Source organism: Pantherophis guttatus, chromosome 1, assembly GCF_059756535.1.
Source record: "Pantherophis guttatus breed Tessera chromosome 1, ASM5975653v1, whole genome shotgun sequence".
Lineage (NCBI taxonomy): Eukaryota > Metazoa > Chordata > Lepidosauria > Squamata > Colubridae > Pantherophis > Pantherophis guttatus.
The window spans coordinates 66,821,552-66,840,648 of record NC_142063.1 but is presented as its reverse complement, the minus strand read 5'-3'; the positions used below and the strand labels follow the sequence as shown (position 1 = coordinate 66,840,648).

General features: G+C 35.2%; 1 protein-coding gene across 6 annotated transcripts in view; it reads right to left on the bottom strand.

The window, feature by feature from the left end:
- EIF2AK4 (eukaryotic translation initiation factor 2 alpha kinase 4) overlaps window positions 1–19,097 on the bottom strand; it is a 42,504-nt gene that overhangs the window by 3,180 nt on the left and 20,227 nt on the right. For 2 of the 6 annotated variants that reach the window (XM_034417884.3, XM_034417885.3), the window contains exons 15-34: window positions 18,618–18,740; window positions 16,646–16,750; window positions 16,241–16,301; window positions 15,410–15,489; window positions 14,590–14,691; window positions 13,188–13,238; window positions 11,973–12,209; window positions 10,696–10,771; window positions 10,186–10,307; window positions 9,776–9,825; window positions 8,514–8,682; window positions 7,538–7,654; window positions 5,602–5,667; window positions 4,520–4,690; window positions 3,909–4,043; window positions 3,718–3,825; window positions 3,161–3,289; window positions 1,569–1,655; window positions 1,000–1,112; window positions 333–391 (exon numbers count right to left, since the gene is read on the bottom strand). In XM_034417884.3, the coding sequence (XP_034273775.2) occupies window positions 333–391; window positions 1,000–1,112; window positions 1,569–1,655; window positions 3,161–3,289; window positions 3,718–3,825; window positions 3,909–4,043; window positions 4,520–4,690; window positions 5,602–5,667; window positions 7,538–7,654; window positions 8,514–8,682; window positions 9,776–9,825; window positions 10,186–10,307; window positions 10,696–10,771; window positions 11,973–12,209; window positions 13,188–13,238; window positions 14,590–14,691; window positions 15,410–15,489; window positions 16,241–16,301; window positions 16,646–16,750; window positions 18,618–18,740 (2,161 nt within the window). Of the gene's footprint in view, window positions 1–332; window positions 392–999; window positions 1,113–1,568; window positions 1,656–3,160; window positions 3,290–3,685; window positions 3,826–3,908; window positions 4,044–4,519; window positions 4,691–5,601; window positions 5,668–7,537; window positions 7,655–8,513; window positions 8,683–9,775; window positions 9,826–10,185; window positions 10,308–10,695; window positions 10,772–11,972; window positions 12,210–13,187; window positions 13,239–14,589; window positions 14,692–15,409; window positions 15,490–16,240; window positions 16,302–16,645; window positions 16,751–18,617; window positions 18,741–19,097 lie in introns of all 6 variants that reach the window. The other 4 variants (XR_015729296.1, XR_015729295.1, XR_015729302.1 and 1 more) reach the window with 3 other exon arrangements.

The window sequence follows — 19,097 nt, the reverse complement described above, 5'->3', positions numbered from 1 at the left end:
GAGATTATAAAAAGTTTTGTTTGAAAATCTGTGTGTACGCTCACACATACCATACACAAGTATTTTAAAGGCTTAATCAGAATATAATAATAATAATAATAATAATAATAATAATAATAATAATAATTCCTTTCCTTTTAAATTGCCCCACATATCTTGTATGATGAAAGGCCTTATATGAATACTAATCAAAATAAAACAGTTACACATTCATTTATTTCCTTCATTCTATTTAACCACCTTGGAGGAGGATTGCTTTCCCATTTTAATCTCCACCTCTGCTACATAAATAACAAGATTTCTGAAAATACAATACACTAGTCATTACATACCCGAATTACTGGAAAATGATCCTTTTAGATTTTGTGTTGCGACATTATCGGAAATTTCTCTAAAATAGGATTCAAAAATCAAAGTTTGTTATTCAATACTGTTTTCAAAATAACAGATTAGGACAGAAATTGATATTTTATTAATAATTAAAAACATTTGTACATTTATTTGTGAATTATTAAGAACTGCTAGATAGTGGTAAAAATATAATAAATATAATATATATTATAAAAATATAATAAATATAATAGATTACTTTTCAGCATATATTAATTCCGTATCTTTGTAAAATTCACAGAGCTAGGTCCAGACTTAATCCTTTGTGGGAGGAAGTCATTTTTCAGCATTTTCCAGCCCTAATACCAAATTATTTTAAAAGACCTCCCAAACCTTCTACTTTATGGAAGTCTCGAAGAAATTCAGTGTATATTACAAATAAATAATTTGAATTCCATCCGATATTTACACATGGAAGATTTTTGCACCCCCCAAACCTACAGCCCCAACTTTTATAACATTTCAGTTTAAAACATATTACAATAAAGGCAAATCGCTATATGATGCACTGTTTATAGTCTTTGAGGTAAATCACTGCAAAAGCAGTGGTATGGTATTTCATTTCATTTCAATAATCTTTGGTCTTCAAATTATAGTACTTGTTGCTACCTGTTATTTCTTTCGTCATAGAATTTGGTCCTAAGTTTCTGGGCCAGATGATCTACTACATCAGACTCCAAGATTCTTTTTTCTGTCTGCCTTTCTCTTTCAAATGATTTTACCTGCAAAATAGCCCCACAAAGTGTTTTAGCCTTTATATTGCTAAATCTAAAGAAAGAATTATCAGATTTAAATCAGGAAATGGATGAGATGCAAGTAAATGACCCCTTTAAAAAACAGCAGCCTTAAGGAATGAAACTAGCACTGATCAGTAAGACAAGTAAGGCCTTTGTAAGACCTTCCTTCATGGCTGATATCTGCCCCAGTTATATTCATTCAAAACTTTCAAATAGACATGAAAGTTGGCTGGGTGACTTTGGGCCAGTCACTTTCTCAGCTCAACTTGCCTGAAAGAATTTATGTTGTGGGGAAAATAGGAGGAGGAAGGAGAATTAGGTATGATCTCCTTGGGTTATTTATAAAAATAAAGATGGGATAAAATTCTAGTGAATAAATACATGTACTGAGTGGACAGAGATAAGAAAGGAAGTATGGCATAATGCTGCCATCACATTTACCTTAACATGATTTCCTTCTTTATCATAAATGAGGGCCACATAGGTGATTCCAGAACATCTGCAATACTCCTGTAATTCTTCCTGGGACTAGCATGTTAAAAGGAATAAAATTACTTTTAAATTCTCTTCCGCAAAAACATTCAAGTAGTACTTGTCAACTGCACAGAAATAGATTTAAATCTCTTTCTAACATAATGATTGGCCTCAAGCTTCCCTGAGGCCAATCATTACGTTACCACCTTTAGAGCGCTCCATGGCTTAGGACCTGGTTACTTACGGGACCGCCTACTACCACCAATAGCCTCCCACCGGCCGGTACGCTCTCATAGAAGGGGCTCCTCCGGGTGCCGTCGGCCAAACAATGTCAACTGGCAGCCCCCAGGGGGAGAGCCTTCTCTGTGGGGGCACCTACTATCTGGAATGAGCTCCCCCCGGAGATATGGAGGATCCCGGATCTGTGAACCTTCCGCTGCGCTCTCAACACCTTTTTATTCCACCACGCGGGCCTGGCCTAATCTTTTTCCCCTTTTTCTCTTTTAATACATAAATTTTAATCTGTTTTTTTAAATGATTGGGGTGTTTTAAATCTGTCTGGGCCAAATTTGTTTAATTCGGTTTTATTCTGTTTTTTAAATTTTGTATTTATGTATTTTATTGTTTGGCTGTTCACCGCCCTGAGTCCTTCGGGAGTAGGGCGGTATATAAATCAAATAAAGACTAAAGATTAAAGACTATAGACTGACCTATCTTTTATCTAGTTTATCTAAATTTGTATACTATTATAATCTTCAAGGACTCCCAGTGCCTTGCATTGAAACATTAAAAATAAAAAAGGAATTCCAAATATTAAGTAATATAAATATTAGTATAACATATTAAAATAATTAAACTGACTCATTATAAAACAGAGCAATGAACAATAAAAATAAATTTTATATGATTGATATGGAACTAATTCCATGGAAAAGGAAAGATTAAAAATGATAATTTATCTAATAGTCCAAGTCTTTTAACACTCATACAAGAAACACCAATAAACTGTTTTAATTTCAATGTGAAAGATATATGGAATCTGTTCTGAAACAAATAATGCTAGCAAATGCAGATCTTTACACTGAATTCAGTAGATTCTATTAGCACGTGCGGCCCTCCGGAGCTCCGTTTTCGCTGGCAGAGCACACAGGCTGGTCCTTTGCTATTTCCAGGGCGGCCCCACGGGCCAGTTCTAAGCACCCCGCAGGCCAGATCTGGCCCGTGGGTCTTGAGTTTGATACTCCTGCTCTAGAGCAAGTACTTGGAGCTGTGGTAAGCCTGTAAGATGCCATACTTTTTTTTTAAAAAAAAAAACCCTTACAAAATTCCCAACACCTTGTAATAATAGACCAATCTGTGATTGGTGGTTTTCAAAGATACAGGCAATAAGTTCACAAGTGAATTTTCTGGTAGTTGACATTTTTCCTCTTTTAACAACAACCCCAAAACTTCTTTAATTTAGCTTTGCTTACTGTTCTATTCCTGATGCGCTTGGAAAAAGGAATGCATATAAGCCTAGAAACAACAATAATTAACATGTATAATAAATGACCACTTACCTGGGACCAGTCATACATAATTTCAGCTGCAATTCCTGCAGCCCAGAGCTTCTGAACAACATTTATGGCTCTTTCCATTGACTTCTGTCCAACGCTAACAACTAACAAATCACAAGAGCTCACTGTAAACTAGAAGAAAAGAGAAATGGAAACCAGAATGTTACTTAATTGGATGGACTGTTCTGAAATTACTTAAACTAGAAAGGCAGGCAATGTTATTCTAAGGTTAAGATAGTCTTGGTCACTTAATATGATTCATATTACAATTATGATCATGTTTTTTGAGATACATGAGAGACCCCCCCATCCCCCAAAACAGCATCTTGGCTCTTCTGCAGAGATATATTAAGAAGCTTGAAGTTACCATATTCTGCACTGTCCTCTTTTATTTGTAATTGCAATTAGGTATAATTACCAACAATTAGCTAATGGAAATAGTAATCTCAATTTGAAACTGTGTTATCTCATTTCATTATTTAGATTGCTTGAGAAAGATCTATATTTCCTACCCTTTATGAAGTCTACCTGAAATATGCAAAGTAGAAAGACAAACATACTGGCTCTTCCATATTCAAAACTGTGGAACTTATTCTGTCCACAGCTATGCTGACTCCAACAGCTGAAGGAACCAGACCAACTGCTTCTGGGCCTCTGAATTGTGAAATCTGCAGAAACCAGAAAAAGAAATATGCTAGAAAATGATTAGAGTCTTTTCTTATACCTAATAGGACAAATTTGTAACACTTACCATATGATCATATCTACCTCCAGCAGCAAGAATGTCAGTAACTGTTCTTTGTCTCCGTTTAATGTATGCAATAAACTGAAATATAATTCCACTGTGTTGCTGTATTTTATAAACCAAGCCCAAATTTATGGATATCTGCAAGAGAAAATTCTTATTTCATCATTTTAATCACACCTCAGAGGTGGCCAAGCCTCAAGCTACATGTGAGCTGCAGGGACCCGTTTTCAATCTCCTGAAATTCCTAGAGTGAGCTAAGCTAAATTTTTTGGATACACCATTTGTTTTTCTCCAGTTTCACGCATCAACGCTGAGCTTGTGGCTACCATCTTGATTTTTTTGATGGCGCACCTCTGTGAGGTAAACAAGTGACATCTCCTTTCCAATGACATATTTACTGACTCTTAAACAGAATCAAATAATGTCGTTAAATCTGGAACTTGCTTGTTTTTTGTAAAACAATTCTGCCTCCTTCAAGCTTCCAAACTTAAACTATGCAAAATTTTACACCCAGGTCCCTCTTTCTCTATGATGTTTGAATATTCTTTATACACTTGACCGACCTAAAGCCCTGTAAGAAATACTAATGATACAATCCGCTTTGTTTTACAAACCTGGAATTTTACGCCAAGTTTTTTTAACAGACCCACTGTTTCCTCCAGGTCTTTCATGCCAAGTTTCACTAATGAGGCAACTCCTGTCTTTTGCTTCACCATAGTATTCAACAACGGGGTTAGATCTTGCAGCTCCCCTTTTTGCTCGATAAATCTGTAAAGTCGAACAAGCTGAAAAGAGACATAAATATGAACGGCTGCATGCTGGAGTTCTGAACTAAAAGGGCCAAAGTCAACTTAACTTTTTATTATTTAACTGCTTTGACCTCAGTTTTTTAAAAAAATATACAGATAGTTCTTGACTTACGACAGTTCATTTAGTGATCATTCAAAGTTACAATGGCGCAAAAGTTACATAAGAAGCTTATGCGCATGCGAGCGAAGCGAGCATGCACGATTCCGTTGCGAACCGGTAGTAAAGGTAAGTAGAACCCACCCCTGCCCCACATGTCCCGTTTTTGCCAAAAACGGGCCCATTTTTCGCAAAAACAAGATGTGCAGAGGGTTTGGGAAGCCTGCAGAGTGCTCCTGGGAGCTGGGGGGAGGAAAAAACTGGACACACGAGGCCAAACCCTTTTTTTTTCTTGTTTTCCTCTTCAAAATCTTAGTGTGTTTTATACTCTGGTGCGACTTATAGTCTGAAAAATACGGTAACTGCCTTCACTGGAAATGGTGGGATCCTTCAGAGATGTATCTGGGCCTTGAAAGTAGTCCAGGTTGAACTGTATAACACAGTCGATCATCAGCATAGGAAATGTTGTATGACATTTTGTATCATCTCATAAACTATTTTATGATAATTTTAATGTTTACAATTATAAAATGTTTCACAAAACTCACCGAATTTGAATTCCATGGGAGACATGGATACCAGATTTTGGATACATTCTGTAAGTTAGCCCATTTGAGGTACCTTGGTTTAAAAATTGTTACCCTATTATGCACCATTTTGCCCAGTTATAGGTTATGGGAATGAGAGTTTTAGTAGTGTATGGACTAATCAAAGAAAGATTGCAAGACTGATGAATGGAACATAAACAATGTATAAATGAAACAATAAAATTAAATTTCAAATTACTTACATTGTTTGATGAAAGGGAAAGATTGCAGAACTTGGCCTCTACTTCTCTTTTAGTTAGCTTTTCAGTCTGTGGTAACGCAAATAATTGTAACAGGTTAATTGATATTTCTTTATTCCTGATTTTTTAAAAAATCCTGCAAATGTTAAAAGTGGTTTCCATTCTAATACCTACCTGTTCACCAATTGCAGGTTAATCATTAGTGAAATTATAGGTTAATATGGTTAACTCTACTAATTACCATAAATTTCATTTCATGTAAGATCCCCCAACTTTATCTTGACCTTGGAGCAATGTCAAAATAAATACCTCTGCTTGGGGGGAGGAGCTTGATACTATTTGTCAACTATCATGCAACTTTAAAAATGTATATATAACTATTTATATGAGAATGAGTGCATGTTCAACAATTCATTGCAGTGAAAGAAACATAGTACACATGCAAGCAACCTATGTCTGAGTCTGCTTAACAGTGGACATATCAAGATCTAGGAATCCCCAAGAACAGTACCCTCTACAGGGCCAACACAGTTCTGGATGCATCACCCTACTTCTGGTTCTTCTTTTATTCCCCCTATATCCTCAACCATCCCTATTATTCTTTCTGGCACCAAATCCACCTTATGAGATGGTTGCACTGATATGTCTTCCATCCCTTTCCTTTAACTCTTAAAGACTTTGAAAGCTACAGAACAAAGAAGTCACATGCAATATTTCCATTTCTCCTGTAGTAAAGAAAAAGGTAATTTTATTTCTGCCTCTATCAGCTTACAACAAGCTCCCTTAATGTTTAAGAGGCAATTCTATCCATCATCTCTTCTCCTCTTTAGTGTTTCAATTTTTATCCATTTTTTTACTTGCCTCCCATCACAGCATTTTAGTAGGCTCATGACAAGTAGAATGATTGCATCATTGCCTAATTGCAATACTCAGTATCCAACAGGGTTGTTCTGATGCAACTTGAAATGTTTCTTTTAGAATGCCCTATGAGACAGATTATGATCCAGATTTTTCAAAGTTTGCCCTTCATTCATTTCCTTTTGTCCACCTTTTTGTTTTGCTTTGTTTTTTATTCCCTTCCTACAATTCTCCTCCCTTAGCTACAAAAATCTAAACAAGCAACAGATGGCAATAAAGAGCTAGAAGTTTCCATTATCTCTCTGCTATCATTTAATGGGTATCCAGTTTTTTCAGTCCAGTTGTAGGACAGGACTTGGAGACAGTCAAAAGTGCATGCAGGAATAAGACCAACTTTGCTGTTCTTCGAAGCGTCTATGTGATGGTGAAGCATTATGGGCAAGGAAGATGTAGGTAAGGTAAAACAAATACTGCAGCTGCAGCCTGAGGTAACTTTCCAAGCATTTTCCCTTTATTTACAGAGAAGCTAATGCTGCCAAAGTCTACAAAAAAGTCTGTGTATGTATGGGGAGGAAAATAATAGAAAACGTTGTCCATATAGGTGAGAGAAAGTGCATGTGTACTTGGAGGGACAGTATGTATTTCATTACTGAGTATTCATTTTTTACTGTTATAGAGGCTTTTTAGTTTGAAGTGTGTTTCATTGTAAAAGAAATAGACTTTTGCTCTTTTTTTTTGTCATAGCTTACTTTTTTTGGTCATTGTCCTTCTAAAGCAGGTGTGTCAAACTGGCAGTCCGCGGGCTGGATGCGTCACAAGTAGGCCACGCCCACCCCAGCTCCGTGAATGGAAAAAACATGATACATCCCATGATGACAACATGACGCCGCAAGCTTGACACCCATGTTCTAAAGGTATTTTAATGGCCACACATTTTTCCCCTCTTTTCTATGAGCCTAATGAACAGCTTACTCTTCCTGTTCTGTTTAAACATCCTTCCTTCATTGACAGAGGAACCCTGTCAGCCCATCCTGTAATCCATAACATAAAAGTGCAATTCAAGAACAACATAATGCCTTACCACAGCATCGTACAGGATTGTGTAAACTTGATTGAGCTTATCTTCAGGGATCCCACAATGCAGAAGGATTGCTTTCAGCAAGGCAGTATGATTTAAGTAGATACTATAGTTTCTTTCCTAACAAACACAAATGAATTTCAGTTGCATTTCCATTACTTTTTCATGACAACTAAACTTAAATTTCAATATCCAGTATTTCTTCTCCTATCCCACCTGTTTGCGTTATATCACTACTGAGACTACCTACACTGACAGAATCTTACTTGACAATGAATTTAATTCCTAAATGAAGATTCTGAAGACCCATCAACCCACAGAGGCTCTTCTGGAACAGAAGCTTCCTTCTTAACAATATTCTGGAATAATACAAAGCTTCTGAATTGGATTTGATTAATGTATTATATTTAATTCAATTTAACTGAATTTCATTAATGAATTAGATTTAATCCAATTGCACTGGATTTCATTAATGAAAAATATCCTTAGTTATGGCCGGATAAGAGTTATCGAGTCAAGCATCTCCTATATCAATAATTATAAGTCACCAACAAATCACTACTTTTTGGAGTAATATTGTATAATATTGTATTATATCAACATTGGAGCATTTATTATACAATTATAGCACTCACTTTTTTACTAGTCAAATAAATGTATTTTCTGTTTTTTTCCTTGTTTGTTTTATTATTTTATTTTTGTTTAAAGTTCCTTTTTGTTTCTTTATTTTTTAAATACTTGTGAGCCATCTAGAGTAGCCCCATGGTGAGATAGGCAGCAAATAAATTTAATAATAATAATAATGATTCATTTGCATCTACTCAGAATAGTAACAGAAAAGGAACCAGGTCATATGTTTACTAGTCGTCTTAGCAAGTAGAGGAGTTAAAGTTTGGATTCTCATAGCAAGTGAAGAAAATAACATTCCCACCTCTGACCCTCTGACCTTTTGGAAAGATCAAGGCAGAAAAACACCTACTTGCAGCACAGGAAATTCCTGGATTATTTCACAGATTGTGTAGATTGTTTCTGCAATAGGTAAAAAACTATTTCCAGCAGGTGTGATTATATCAAATGCACACTCTAAGAGTTCTCTTGGATGGCAACGATCTAATTTCCGAGGCCTGAAAACTCGCTCAATGCAGTATCTAGAGAGATAAATGTTTGCAGTTGAAACACCTGAAACCATCTTCTGTGGTAGTATACATTAATCAATCTATCCAGTTTTATCTATTCCATGATTTTCAAAAGCGTATTTCCCATTTTTTAGACATGTTAAGCTATGCTTCCATAATTCTCCTAAATTTGGGGACATGATTTAATTATCAAACTTTGGCTCCAAATGTATGCAGCTTGGCTCTCAACAATTTTGGATGGTTTACAAGAAGGATGTTACAAAAACATCAATTTAAAAAAGAAGATTAAAGGAAAGATTGACAGAAAGGATGAGTATGAAGCGAAGGTTCTCACTCTCCCTCGCAAAAAGCCTGAGCAAAGAGGCAGGCCTTTCTAAACAACAGCCAAATTTTTTTGGTGGGGAGGATGTCACCTAGATCTTGGAAGAACCTCCTTCCAAAAGGCATGTGCTGCTACAGAGAATGTATGTTTCTGGAATCCCAATAGATGACATAGTTTAATTGTAAGGATCCTGGAGTGCACCAACCATGTAAGATCAAATAAGTTAGATAGATACTACGGGAGACAGGTAGCCCCTCAAGTAATCAGGTCCTATGTCATGTACTGTAGGGCATTACAGGTAACGTTCAGCATCTTCAATCGTGTTCAGAAGTAAACAGGCAACCAGTGCAGCTTGCAAAACAGAGGTTTTACATGGGCTTATTGAGTCACTTATCACTGCCTGCATCACCAGTTGAAGTTTTTGGGTGGTGTCTAAAGGCAGCCTCAAGTAGACCATACTGCAGTAGTCAAGCCATGAGGTAACCAGGTATGAGTAACTATCTGAAAGGCCCACAATGACAATGAATGATGGGGACTGGGCTCCAACATACCTAAGGTGCATTATGTTGGGAATGGTTATTTCAAGGGCCCTAAATAAGGAGATATTACTGAAGATTCCTTTTAACTGCAGATGCCAGGAAGCTCCATTCAAAATATATGGTTTTCAGTAAATTTTGGTCCTTCTTCTAAGCCAGCTTTATTGTACAGAAGTATGATGTATAATCAATCTATCTTTGTCCAGTTTTGAAAACAATAAAAATATACCTGGGAGATTTCCCTTACCTTTTCAAATTTGTTATGTTATTTCTAGCTACAAATCTTGCAAATGGAATCTGAAAAGAGGTATAAAAGCAGGTTATAAACTGAAAAAAAAGCAGTATAAAGCAAAATATAATTTTCATGGTTATCAGCATCAATCTTTAAGTGAAAATATAGTTTATAACATAAAGAAACTAAGATGTTCTACTCTGCATGTAAACTTATCTTCCTATCAAATACGGAATTATACTGACATTTCTTTTCTTCTTCCTAATGCATCCCCTTGTGTAAGCTCTTTAAATCAGTTTCTAATCCACAGTAGTTAATTTGGCTGTACTGCCTGAGAACTCCAGAAGCTGTACTCCAAAAAATCTGGAGGCCAGCAGACTAGGCAAGGCAGGTCCAAGATCCTTAAAGATGATATTCCTACTCACTCTGAGATCATAAGGAAGCATCACCAGCATTCCACTGTGGTCCATCAAATATGAAGCTTCATTGTGCTCATACAGTTTTCTATTCCTAGGCATCAGCAGAGGAGTATGCATCTTGACAGCTCCTGTCCAAAAATGATAATAACTATTACCGGTATAATTCCATAGAACAAATATAAAATATTTTTTAAAGAAACTGTTGCAGAAACTATTCATTTAACGTTCTCATTTTCACTTTTCAAATGTGTTTATGACTTGTTTCAAGTAGAGACATTTGAACTTCTCTGCTTATTTGTTCATTCAATGTTTCAATAAATCTAATTATCTGATAGCTGAAAACTCCAGTCATATACTGTAAATAGAATACTGAATATGTCTGAAATTAATTCAAGAACAAGGTATTAAGGGTAGAGAAGTACAGTATCTATTTCTGCTGTCAGAATAATAATGCTGCATACCTCACATCAAAATATTTCAATCTAATTCAAGAATATTCAATATAAGCATACATACCATGTCTTTTAAAAATTCGGCTAATTGTCTCACACACATGTTGTTGAATCTTGGTTGACCAAACTGAAAAGCTACCCTAAAATTAACAATGATCAGAGGTAAGCAATGTATTTTTTTCCTTCAGTTACAAAAATACAGAGTGCCTCTAAACCATGAGCAGCAGATTTATATTCATTCAGCTTAACATACTGTACTAATTAGCAAATATGTTTTCAGTAAATATTTGCAGTTTCAAATTATCAAGTGAGTTTTCTATTTCCAAAAAGGGAATATTGAGTAATGTTTATTTGTTTCTTTCACTTCATTAGCCTTTGAGAATTTGTATGCTTGAAATCTGGTTCTCATGTCTGCAATTTACTCCCACATTGCACCTCAGCTCACAAATTAATACAGATGACTTTGAAAACAGTGCCTGACTAGGCACTTCAATGCTTGCATTTTATTTGCACATGTTAAACTGTGTTTGTCCTGGTCTGCAGGAAATAGATCCTAGGATTTTTTATTAACTTTTTTGTTTTTTTAAAAAATGTGAAACATGTTTCTGCGATGAATGTGTGCCATGTTTTGATATTTTTTAAAAAAGCTATTACCTATAATAATGGGCAGTATAATGTTTAAATATACCTCAGAAATTCTGCCTTGAAAGAACTCAGATTGAAAAGGAAGCACCCATCTACTGTATGTGAGTTTAGCAGCATACAAATTTAATAAATTTTTATTAAGCAATAATAGATCAGATTGGCCACAATTTTGTCAATCTTCTGTAAGGCTTAAAAACCTGGTTTGTCACTAGGCCTAAAGTGGGTTGAGCATTGGTTATGTTAATTGTTGGGTGTGGGTCTGTTTTTACTCTGGCTATTGTTGTATGCGTTTTTTCTTTTTATATTTTTAACGTGGTTATAGTCATTAATTTGGCAGCCCTATAAATTGATTAATAAAACAAAATTATTATTATGGCTTCAAAAGAAAATATCACTACCAATGAAAAGAGCTTGTAAAACATAATGGGATGCCACAGGGCAGCAACCAAAACAATCACTAACATCTTCTTCTCCTGCCAATTTTCATACTTTGTGTATGAAATTACTACACTGGAAGCATTAAAAGTAGTCAAAGCAATATTACCCAATGCTTTTCACTTTTCTTCCCTGTTAGTTTTTTTCCTTTTCCTCTTCTGTTTGTTATTGCTTGTTCTGTTATTATTTTAAAAGCAGTAACATAAGATTCCAATCATATCTAACTTGCTGTTTCTTTTCAATGCAGACTTAAGAACACACCTTAAGGATATCACTGTCATAGGTATAATCTATTGCGGGAGAAATGCGCTGGGAGAATATTTGGCCCATCATGGTCCGGTATGCTTTTCCGTCCACATTTGCTAAAGTATGATGAAGGACTTCATGAAGTTCAGACTCTTCCAAATGAGGAGGTGGAAGATGTTCACTTTTTAAGAGCTCCATAGCAGTTGGCCGTTTTGAAGGATCGTGGTTCAATAGCCAAGCAATCACCAGTTTCTAGAAAGCCAAAATATACAGTGACATTTTAAATTTATAAATCAAAGAGTTTTCTTTCTAACGTCTATCTTTAGATATGTCTTCCTGGTTACACACAATCAATATATATCATATTTGCAGCTAATATCAGAAAATACAAAAATATTGAATAATCTTTCAGCCATGCTAATAAAATCTGTAAACTGTATAACATTTAAGTCATTTAAAAAAAATGACTTCAATATTACTTTCTAAACATTCATTTTGCTTCTAGGAACTAGAATACTTTGATCCGTATTATTTAATCCTAATGGGGCAAACAAACATTGGTTATTTATTATTAACTGCCAATAAAGAGCCGAGGTAGAGCCGAGGTGGCGTAGTGGTTAGAGTGCAGTACTGCAGCTACTTCAGCTGACTGCTAGTTCAGCAGATCAGCGGATCAAATCTCACCAGCTCAAGATTGACTCAGCCTTCCATCCTTCCGAGGTGGGTAAAATGAGGACCCAGATTGTTGGGGGCAATATGCTATTTAGTATACTGTCTTTGGTGTAAGCCGCCCAGAGTCCTCAGAGTGTGGGCGGCATAGAAATATGATTAATAATAATAATAAAGGAAAATATTTGCAGCTCAGAGTGGAACTATGGAGTCCTTGGTCCTCTCTGAACTAGGTTGTTTTCTTGCAGATGTTTCATTACCTAAACTAGGTAACATCATCAGTGACTATCACTGTTATTTACTTAATGTTATTTATTTTGTGTAATGAAATTGGTATAAACAAACAACCAAGCTAGAGAACACTAAGAACCCCTCATTATTATTATCAATTATTTTCAAATTTAACTAGGAAACAGACCAGAATTAATCTCAGTGGAAGAAACAGATACCACGCAGAGTTGCTCTGGCAATGAGATGGGCAGTCTCTAAATTTGATAAACAAATAAATTAAATTGTTAACACACAATATAACAATTACTTTTTTTTAAAAAAAGTGAATACCTGTTTTGCATTTTTCACTTCATCGAAGTCTTCTGGAAATTCAATAAATGGCTGAAAAACAAAACACATTAGAATAACGTGATCATCTTAAAAGTTATGTGTATCAAAATGAAAATATCTTTGCCATTTATAATTATGTAGGGTAGCCTTTCCCAACCTAATGATTTTCAGGAGAGTTAGACCTCAATTTTTTTAGTTCCCAGATAGCAGATCCAAGGGTCATACTAGCTAGGCATTATGAAAGCTGAAACCCATTGTATTTAGAGGGTACCAAATTGGGTAAATATATGAGATACAGACTAGTAACTAAGCCAATTTCTCACCTGTCTTTCTACTGTGTCCTACAACACTTAATATAAGCAATTGTATAGCATAAATCCGGTATCTTTTTATACTATTACACAGTTAATGCAAACTAGAGGTAAGCAAAGTGTTTGAAAGAAAGAAGTGTTTCACAAAATACATTAAGTGGAGACAAAGCATCTGTCTTCAAAGTGCTAAAGCAGCCATCTCTTTCAGAAGGTTCAAGTGCCAGCTTCAAAGGCTGCTTCCATCTGTGTCCATATATACATGCATGCCCAGCTACATTGTCCATATAGGCACAGGCATGAAGCAGCTAAGCATCCCTTGCAAAAAATGTGGCTGCTTAAATAGTCGGAAGAGAAATTCTTCATTTAAACTAACATATTTTATGACACACCTCTTATTAATGCTTTGCACTGTCCTAATATAGGTAGTCGCTAAGTGAGATAATTGTTAAGCAAATCACACCCGCTTTTATGAACTTTTTTCCCATGGTCATTAAGCGAAGTAACAAGGTTCTTAAATGAATCACATGGTCGTTAATAGAATCCAGCTTCCCCCATTGATTTTACTTGTCAGAGACCAGTTGGGAAGATAGCAAATGATGATCATGTGACCCCAGGATTCTGTAATCATTGTAAATGCATGACCACTGCCAATCACTCCAATTTTGATCATGTGATAGTGGAGACATTGCAATGGTCATTAAATGGGAGAACCGATTGTAAGTCATTATTTTATCCTATAATATCCTATAAAATAACAAACTCAAAAGAGGCTAATATCAATGCTCTAAAGATCTTGCATAGATTGCAAAATCTGGGTATATATGATTAAAACAAATACTTCTTTAGGCAAATGTGTAATCTGTAGTGTAATCTGATCTGTAATCATTTACAATGATTACAGAATGTACAATGATGGCAGATGTGATCAAGATATTTAATATCTTATATATATATAAATTTATTGTTAGCAACTGAGTTAGTCTTATATGACCTAGAGAGCAATTGCCATTAAATGTTTTGTTTTTTTTAATAAAATCTGCCTTATCAAATAAGTTGTTGCTGGACAAATTATAAATGAAATTTATACATACAAGCCTTAACTGACTGAGAACAAAGATTCTTTCCGATGCAGTCGTCATTGGATGATAGGACATCTCAAAGAATATTATACCCAAGCTGAAGAGGTCCACTTTCTAGAAAAAGAAAACTGGAAGTCAGTATACTTGCAAGAAATAGAATCTACAATCTAAACAGTCCTGGTATCTTACTTAATCAGATTGCTTATCTTATAATGGGCCCATTAAAAAAAATATTGAGAAAGAAAGTGCAAAGAACGTCTGACTGCAAATTGAATTCTAGGACAGTTGACAAAATAACAATGACACTGTACAATTGTTGCCATTATACTTTTATATAATACTAATATTTGAAGTAAACAAAATATAGTATATAAATATCTTGCTAAGCAAGAGAAAAGTATGCCTAAAAATGTAAATAGTCAATATGTAAAATTAATCCTCTTTTAAAATTTCTATGCGATAGCAAATGCCATTCTAAAGGCTTTCCCCTATGAATAATAAAAGGTTATTAAAATTGTTATTATATCCTCTTTTTCTGCCTATAAATCAGTGTTTCTCAACCTTAACAACTTTAAGAGGTGTTGACTTCAACTCCAAGAATTCTGGGAGTTGAAGTCCATACTTGCCAAGATTGAGACACACTGCTATAAACCATGCAGGGAACTTCAGTAAAGCAAAACCAATTCACAAGAACTCCGTGTCGTAATAGAAGTAAATGTCAATCTTTGGATCTAAGCAAGAAACCTGGATCCAAAAACATCTCTGTGGATTTCACATGATGTCATTGAGGCAATTTCCCTGATAAAAATGTGAGTCTTACGGACATTTTTACCTGATTATATGTAGATTTAGTACTTCCTTGGACTTCTGGACTCACATAAAGAGCAGTGCCAACCATTCCTGTTAGGTTTCCTGTTAAAAACCAAAGATTTAATTATTGAACTTTATTAACTGCTTTACTGTCTTTTGAATGCTTAGAAAGTAACTCACACATTTTACATTATTTTTTATAGCTTGAAAATGCAATTCTTCTTCAGTCAGTTTGCAAGTATGAATACAAGTAGAGATATTTGCCTAAATATTTTACCAAATCAGACTTTTTGTATCTCTTTTGCTTTGTAATCTGAGCTGTGAATATGCATGTGTGCTTATGTGTTCTTATAAAATCCAAGCTTCCAGTGTTTATTGAAACTCTTTATATTACAGATGTTCACTGTATTTTTACCAATATTATGTACATTATTTTATGATCAGAATCCCTGTTTCATTACAAAATGATTAGGGAAATGTTGAAGAAAAGTCCTTGATCAGAAGCAGACTAAAAGTTAATAAAAAAAGGCAAGAGGGGTTCAAACTGCTAATGTATTCAATGGAGCTGCTATTGTTCACAACAGAATGCTAGAAACACTTGTTAGAACAAACAAAGTCATAAATATGAACATTTCTTAGTGTTCAAATATGAAAACTATTCATACAGGAAATGGTAGGGTATTATTGGGACTTGCCATAAGTTGCTTAAAAATTAAGCTTGGTCAGCATTTGAGGGACAAATGCTCTGTCTGATCCTGTAATTTGAAAGATATTAATTCATTTCAATCTTGGAAATCTGCATTGCAAAACTATATGTTTAAAGCAGCAGGAAAACATTCTGCTTTATACCTACCCAATGAATCATTTGTAACCACATTTTGGTTGGAAACGTCTTCTCCAGGTTTAGAGTCTACCTGAAAAAGAAAACCCACAATATCTAGTTATATAAGATCACACTCTTAGATCTGAATAATGGCTGGAAAGCAAAAATAGTGTTGTTTGAAAATGTATGCAAATGGCAATGCATTAGACTTCAGTCCCTGTTCAGTTATGGAACTCATTAGCTGGATCTTGAGCTAGTCAGTGAAGATACAAATATGATATTGACAAGTATGTAAACCCTAATATGATGCACAATGTAAAAGAATTAGCATTTCTCCTAAAGATTTATTACCCATATAAGCTAAAATTAAAACATAAATAATAATATATCCTAAATTATATATTACAGCATTTACCTTTTCTTATAAACACTTACTGTATTTGCTGGGTGATCTGTTGCCAAACCAAAGTCACCAATTTTCACATGATCTTCTGAATCTAAAAAAATGTTGACAGGTTTCAGATCTCGGTGAATCATTCCCTTTAATAAAATCAAATAAAGTTTGATATGAAACAGTGTGTATATGAATCACACCTCAAACAGAATATAAGATTGGACCTTCTGGTATGAGTCAGCTCAGCCTTTAAGAGTAGTGGGGCAAACTTTGTTTACATTTCTATGTTGGATGATGATTATCAGAAGTGATGATCAAGATGATGATTATATGGGCACAATTTCTGAAAACTGCCCACAATATTATAACATATGTTATAATTATTTGTATTATTATTAATGCTACTTGTGAGCCTCCTTGGTAGGACTTCTATTTTAAAAACAGGATATACTAATAAATATAGCATTAGTACTACTGAAAGCCAATTTGTTGTGGTTAAGGCATCAAGTTAGAAACTGGGAAACTGTGAGTTCTAGTTCAGTCTTAAGTACAAAGCCAGCTGGGTGAAGCTGGGCAAGTCACTCTCTCTCAGCCTTAAGAAGCAATCACTGGCAAGCCTAGCCAAGAAAACTGCAGCGTCTAGTCTAGATAGTCACCAGGAGTCAAAAACTGACTTAAAGGTACCTCCCCCTAAAACCTAGTATTACTACTACTGTTTATAATTTCATTATTAACAGTAGCATTGCACACAAAGTGATTTCAAAGATATATGTGCACAACTTCAATTCAATATTACTACAATAAAGATAATATTGCAAACCAGCCAGAGATAACTAAATACCCAAAAAATGCTAGAACATGGGGAAAAACTGGGAATGGATAAAGAAAAATTATATCGTAATGGTATTAATAGCAAATCAATAATATCCTAAACTTGAGATATGAACAATAATTTATCTTGCCTGGAGTTTTTGGAGAGGCTGTTACCAGAATGCCTCCACAGGCCAACTGTGCGTATACAATTGGCACCGAAGCTTTACCCTGCCAAATTGCACTGAAGTTGGATTTAAACTCAAACACTGTCATCCGAAAGTAGCACTTGCTTGAAAACGGTGTGTATCTTCTCAGAATCTCTTATTTTCCAAGGGGATGGGAAAGGAGAGGAAAATCATCTAAAACCGGTCCCATTCTATTATATTGTCCATAGCTTTAGTAGCTCAGCCAATAGCATCAACTTAAGCATGCCCAGAATTTAAGTAAACAAATGAAAAAAAGAATTAAGAAACAATTGTAAAATATCCCATAAAATCTAATATTACAAGGTTAAAAAAAATATAAAATACAGCTAAAGGTAAAGGTTCCCCTCACACATATGTGCTAGTCATTCCCAATTCTAGGGGGCGGTGCTCATCTCCATTTCAAAGCTGAAGAGCCAGTGCTGTCCGAAGACGTCTCCGTGGTCATGTGGCTGGCATGACTAAACGCCAAAAGTGCACGGAACACTCTTACCTTCACACTAAAGTGGTCTCTATTTTTCTACTTGCAATTTTTATGGGCTTTCAAACTGCTAGGTTGGCAGAAGCTGGGACAAGTAATGAGAGCTCACCCTGTTACGTGGCAATAGGGATACAGCTACATATAGCAAAATGGAATTTTGTGCCAAATTTTATTGGTACACCAGGAAGGACACCAGATTTGCAAAGTAGGATTTAACAGGTTATCTATCTCTCACTAAGGAGATACATCAAGTGGTTAGTCAGATGGTTATCTTGCTGGCAAAAGCAAACATATATTGTTTTGGATTGTTTAAACAGATAAGGAGTTTTGCTTAGGCTTAAAGCTGTGGCTTCTGATTCAGATATACTGGGAAGCACAAATGAAAACCGGATAGCAATGTAATAATTGCGGCTTCCCCTGCCTTTATCAAGGCCAGAATAAATTTTTGGTAAATAATTAACTAAAACCCAACAAAGTACAAGAGATGTGCATGGGCTTGGCATCACCATCACTGACCTTTTCATGGATATAAGCTAAACCATCCAATATTTCTCGGAAAAGTCTCCAAAGACGATTGGTATCCTGGTATAAACCTTGATCAATGGTATCTCGTAATGTGCTCTTTTCACAATATTCCATCTTTAGATGCAAGATTAAGGAGGAAAAAAAGTTGAAAACATCTGGGAAGGTCATCACATGTATTAACTGTTACTATTCTACAACCCAGATTTGGGGTGATTAATCATTCAAATACTGGAGGCTTCCCTTTTAAAAGAAATTTATTTAAAGAAATGTATTCTGACTGGCTAAATTTAATCCTTTTTTTTGAGGGCAGACAACGGAAGGAGACAAAGAAGAAAAACCATAGGCTTGTTTGCCTGAATTTCATCTGCTTAGCTGCCTGACTGGAAGTCCTTCAAAGAAATCAATGTCTTTTCACCTTGTTATGGTAAGAAGAAAGAAGTTGATGTGATTCATAAGAATGCTTCTGCATAC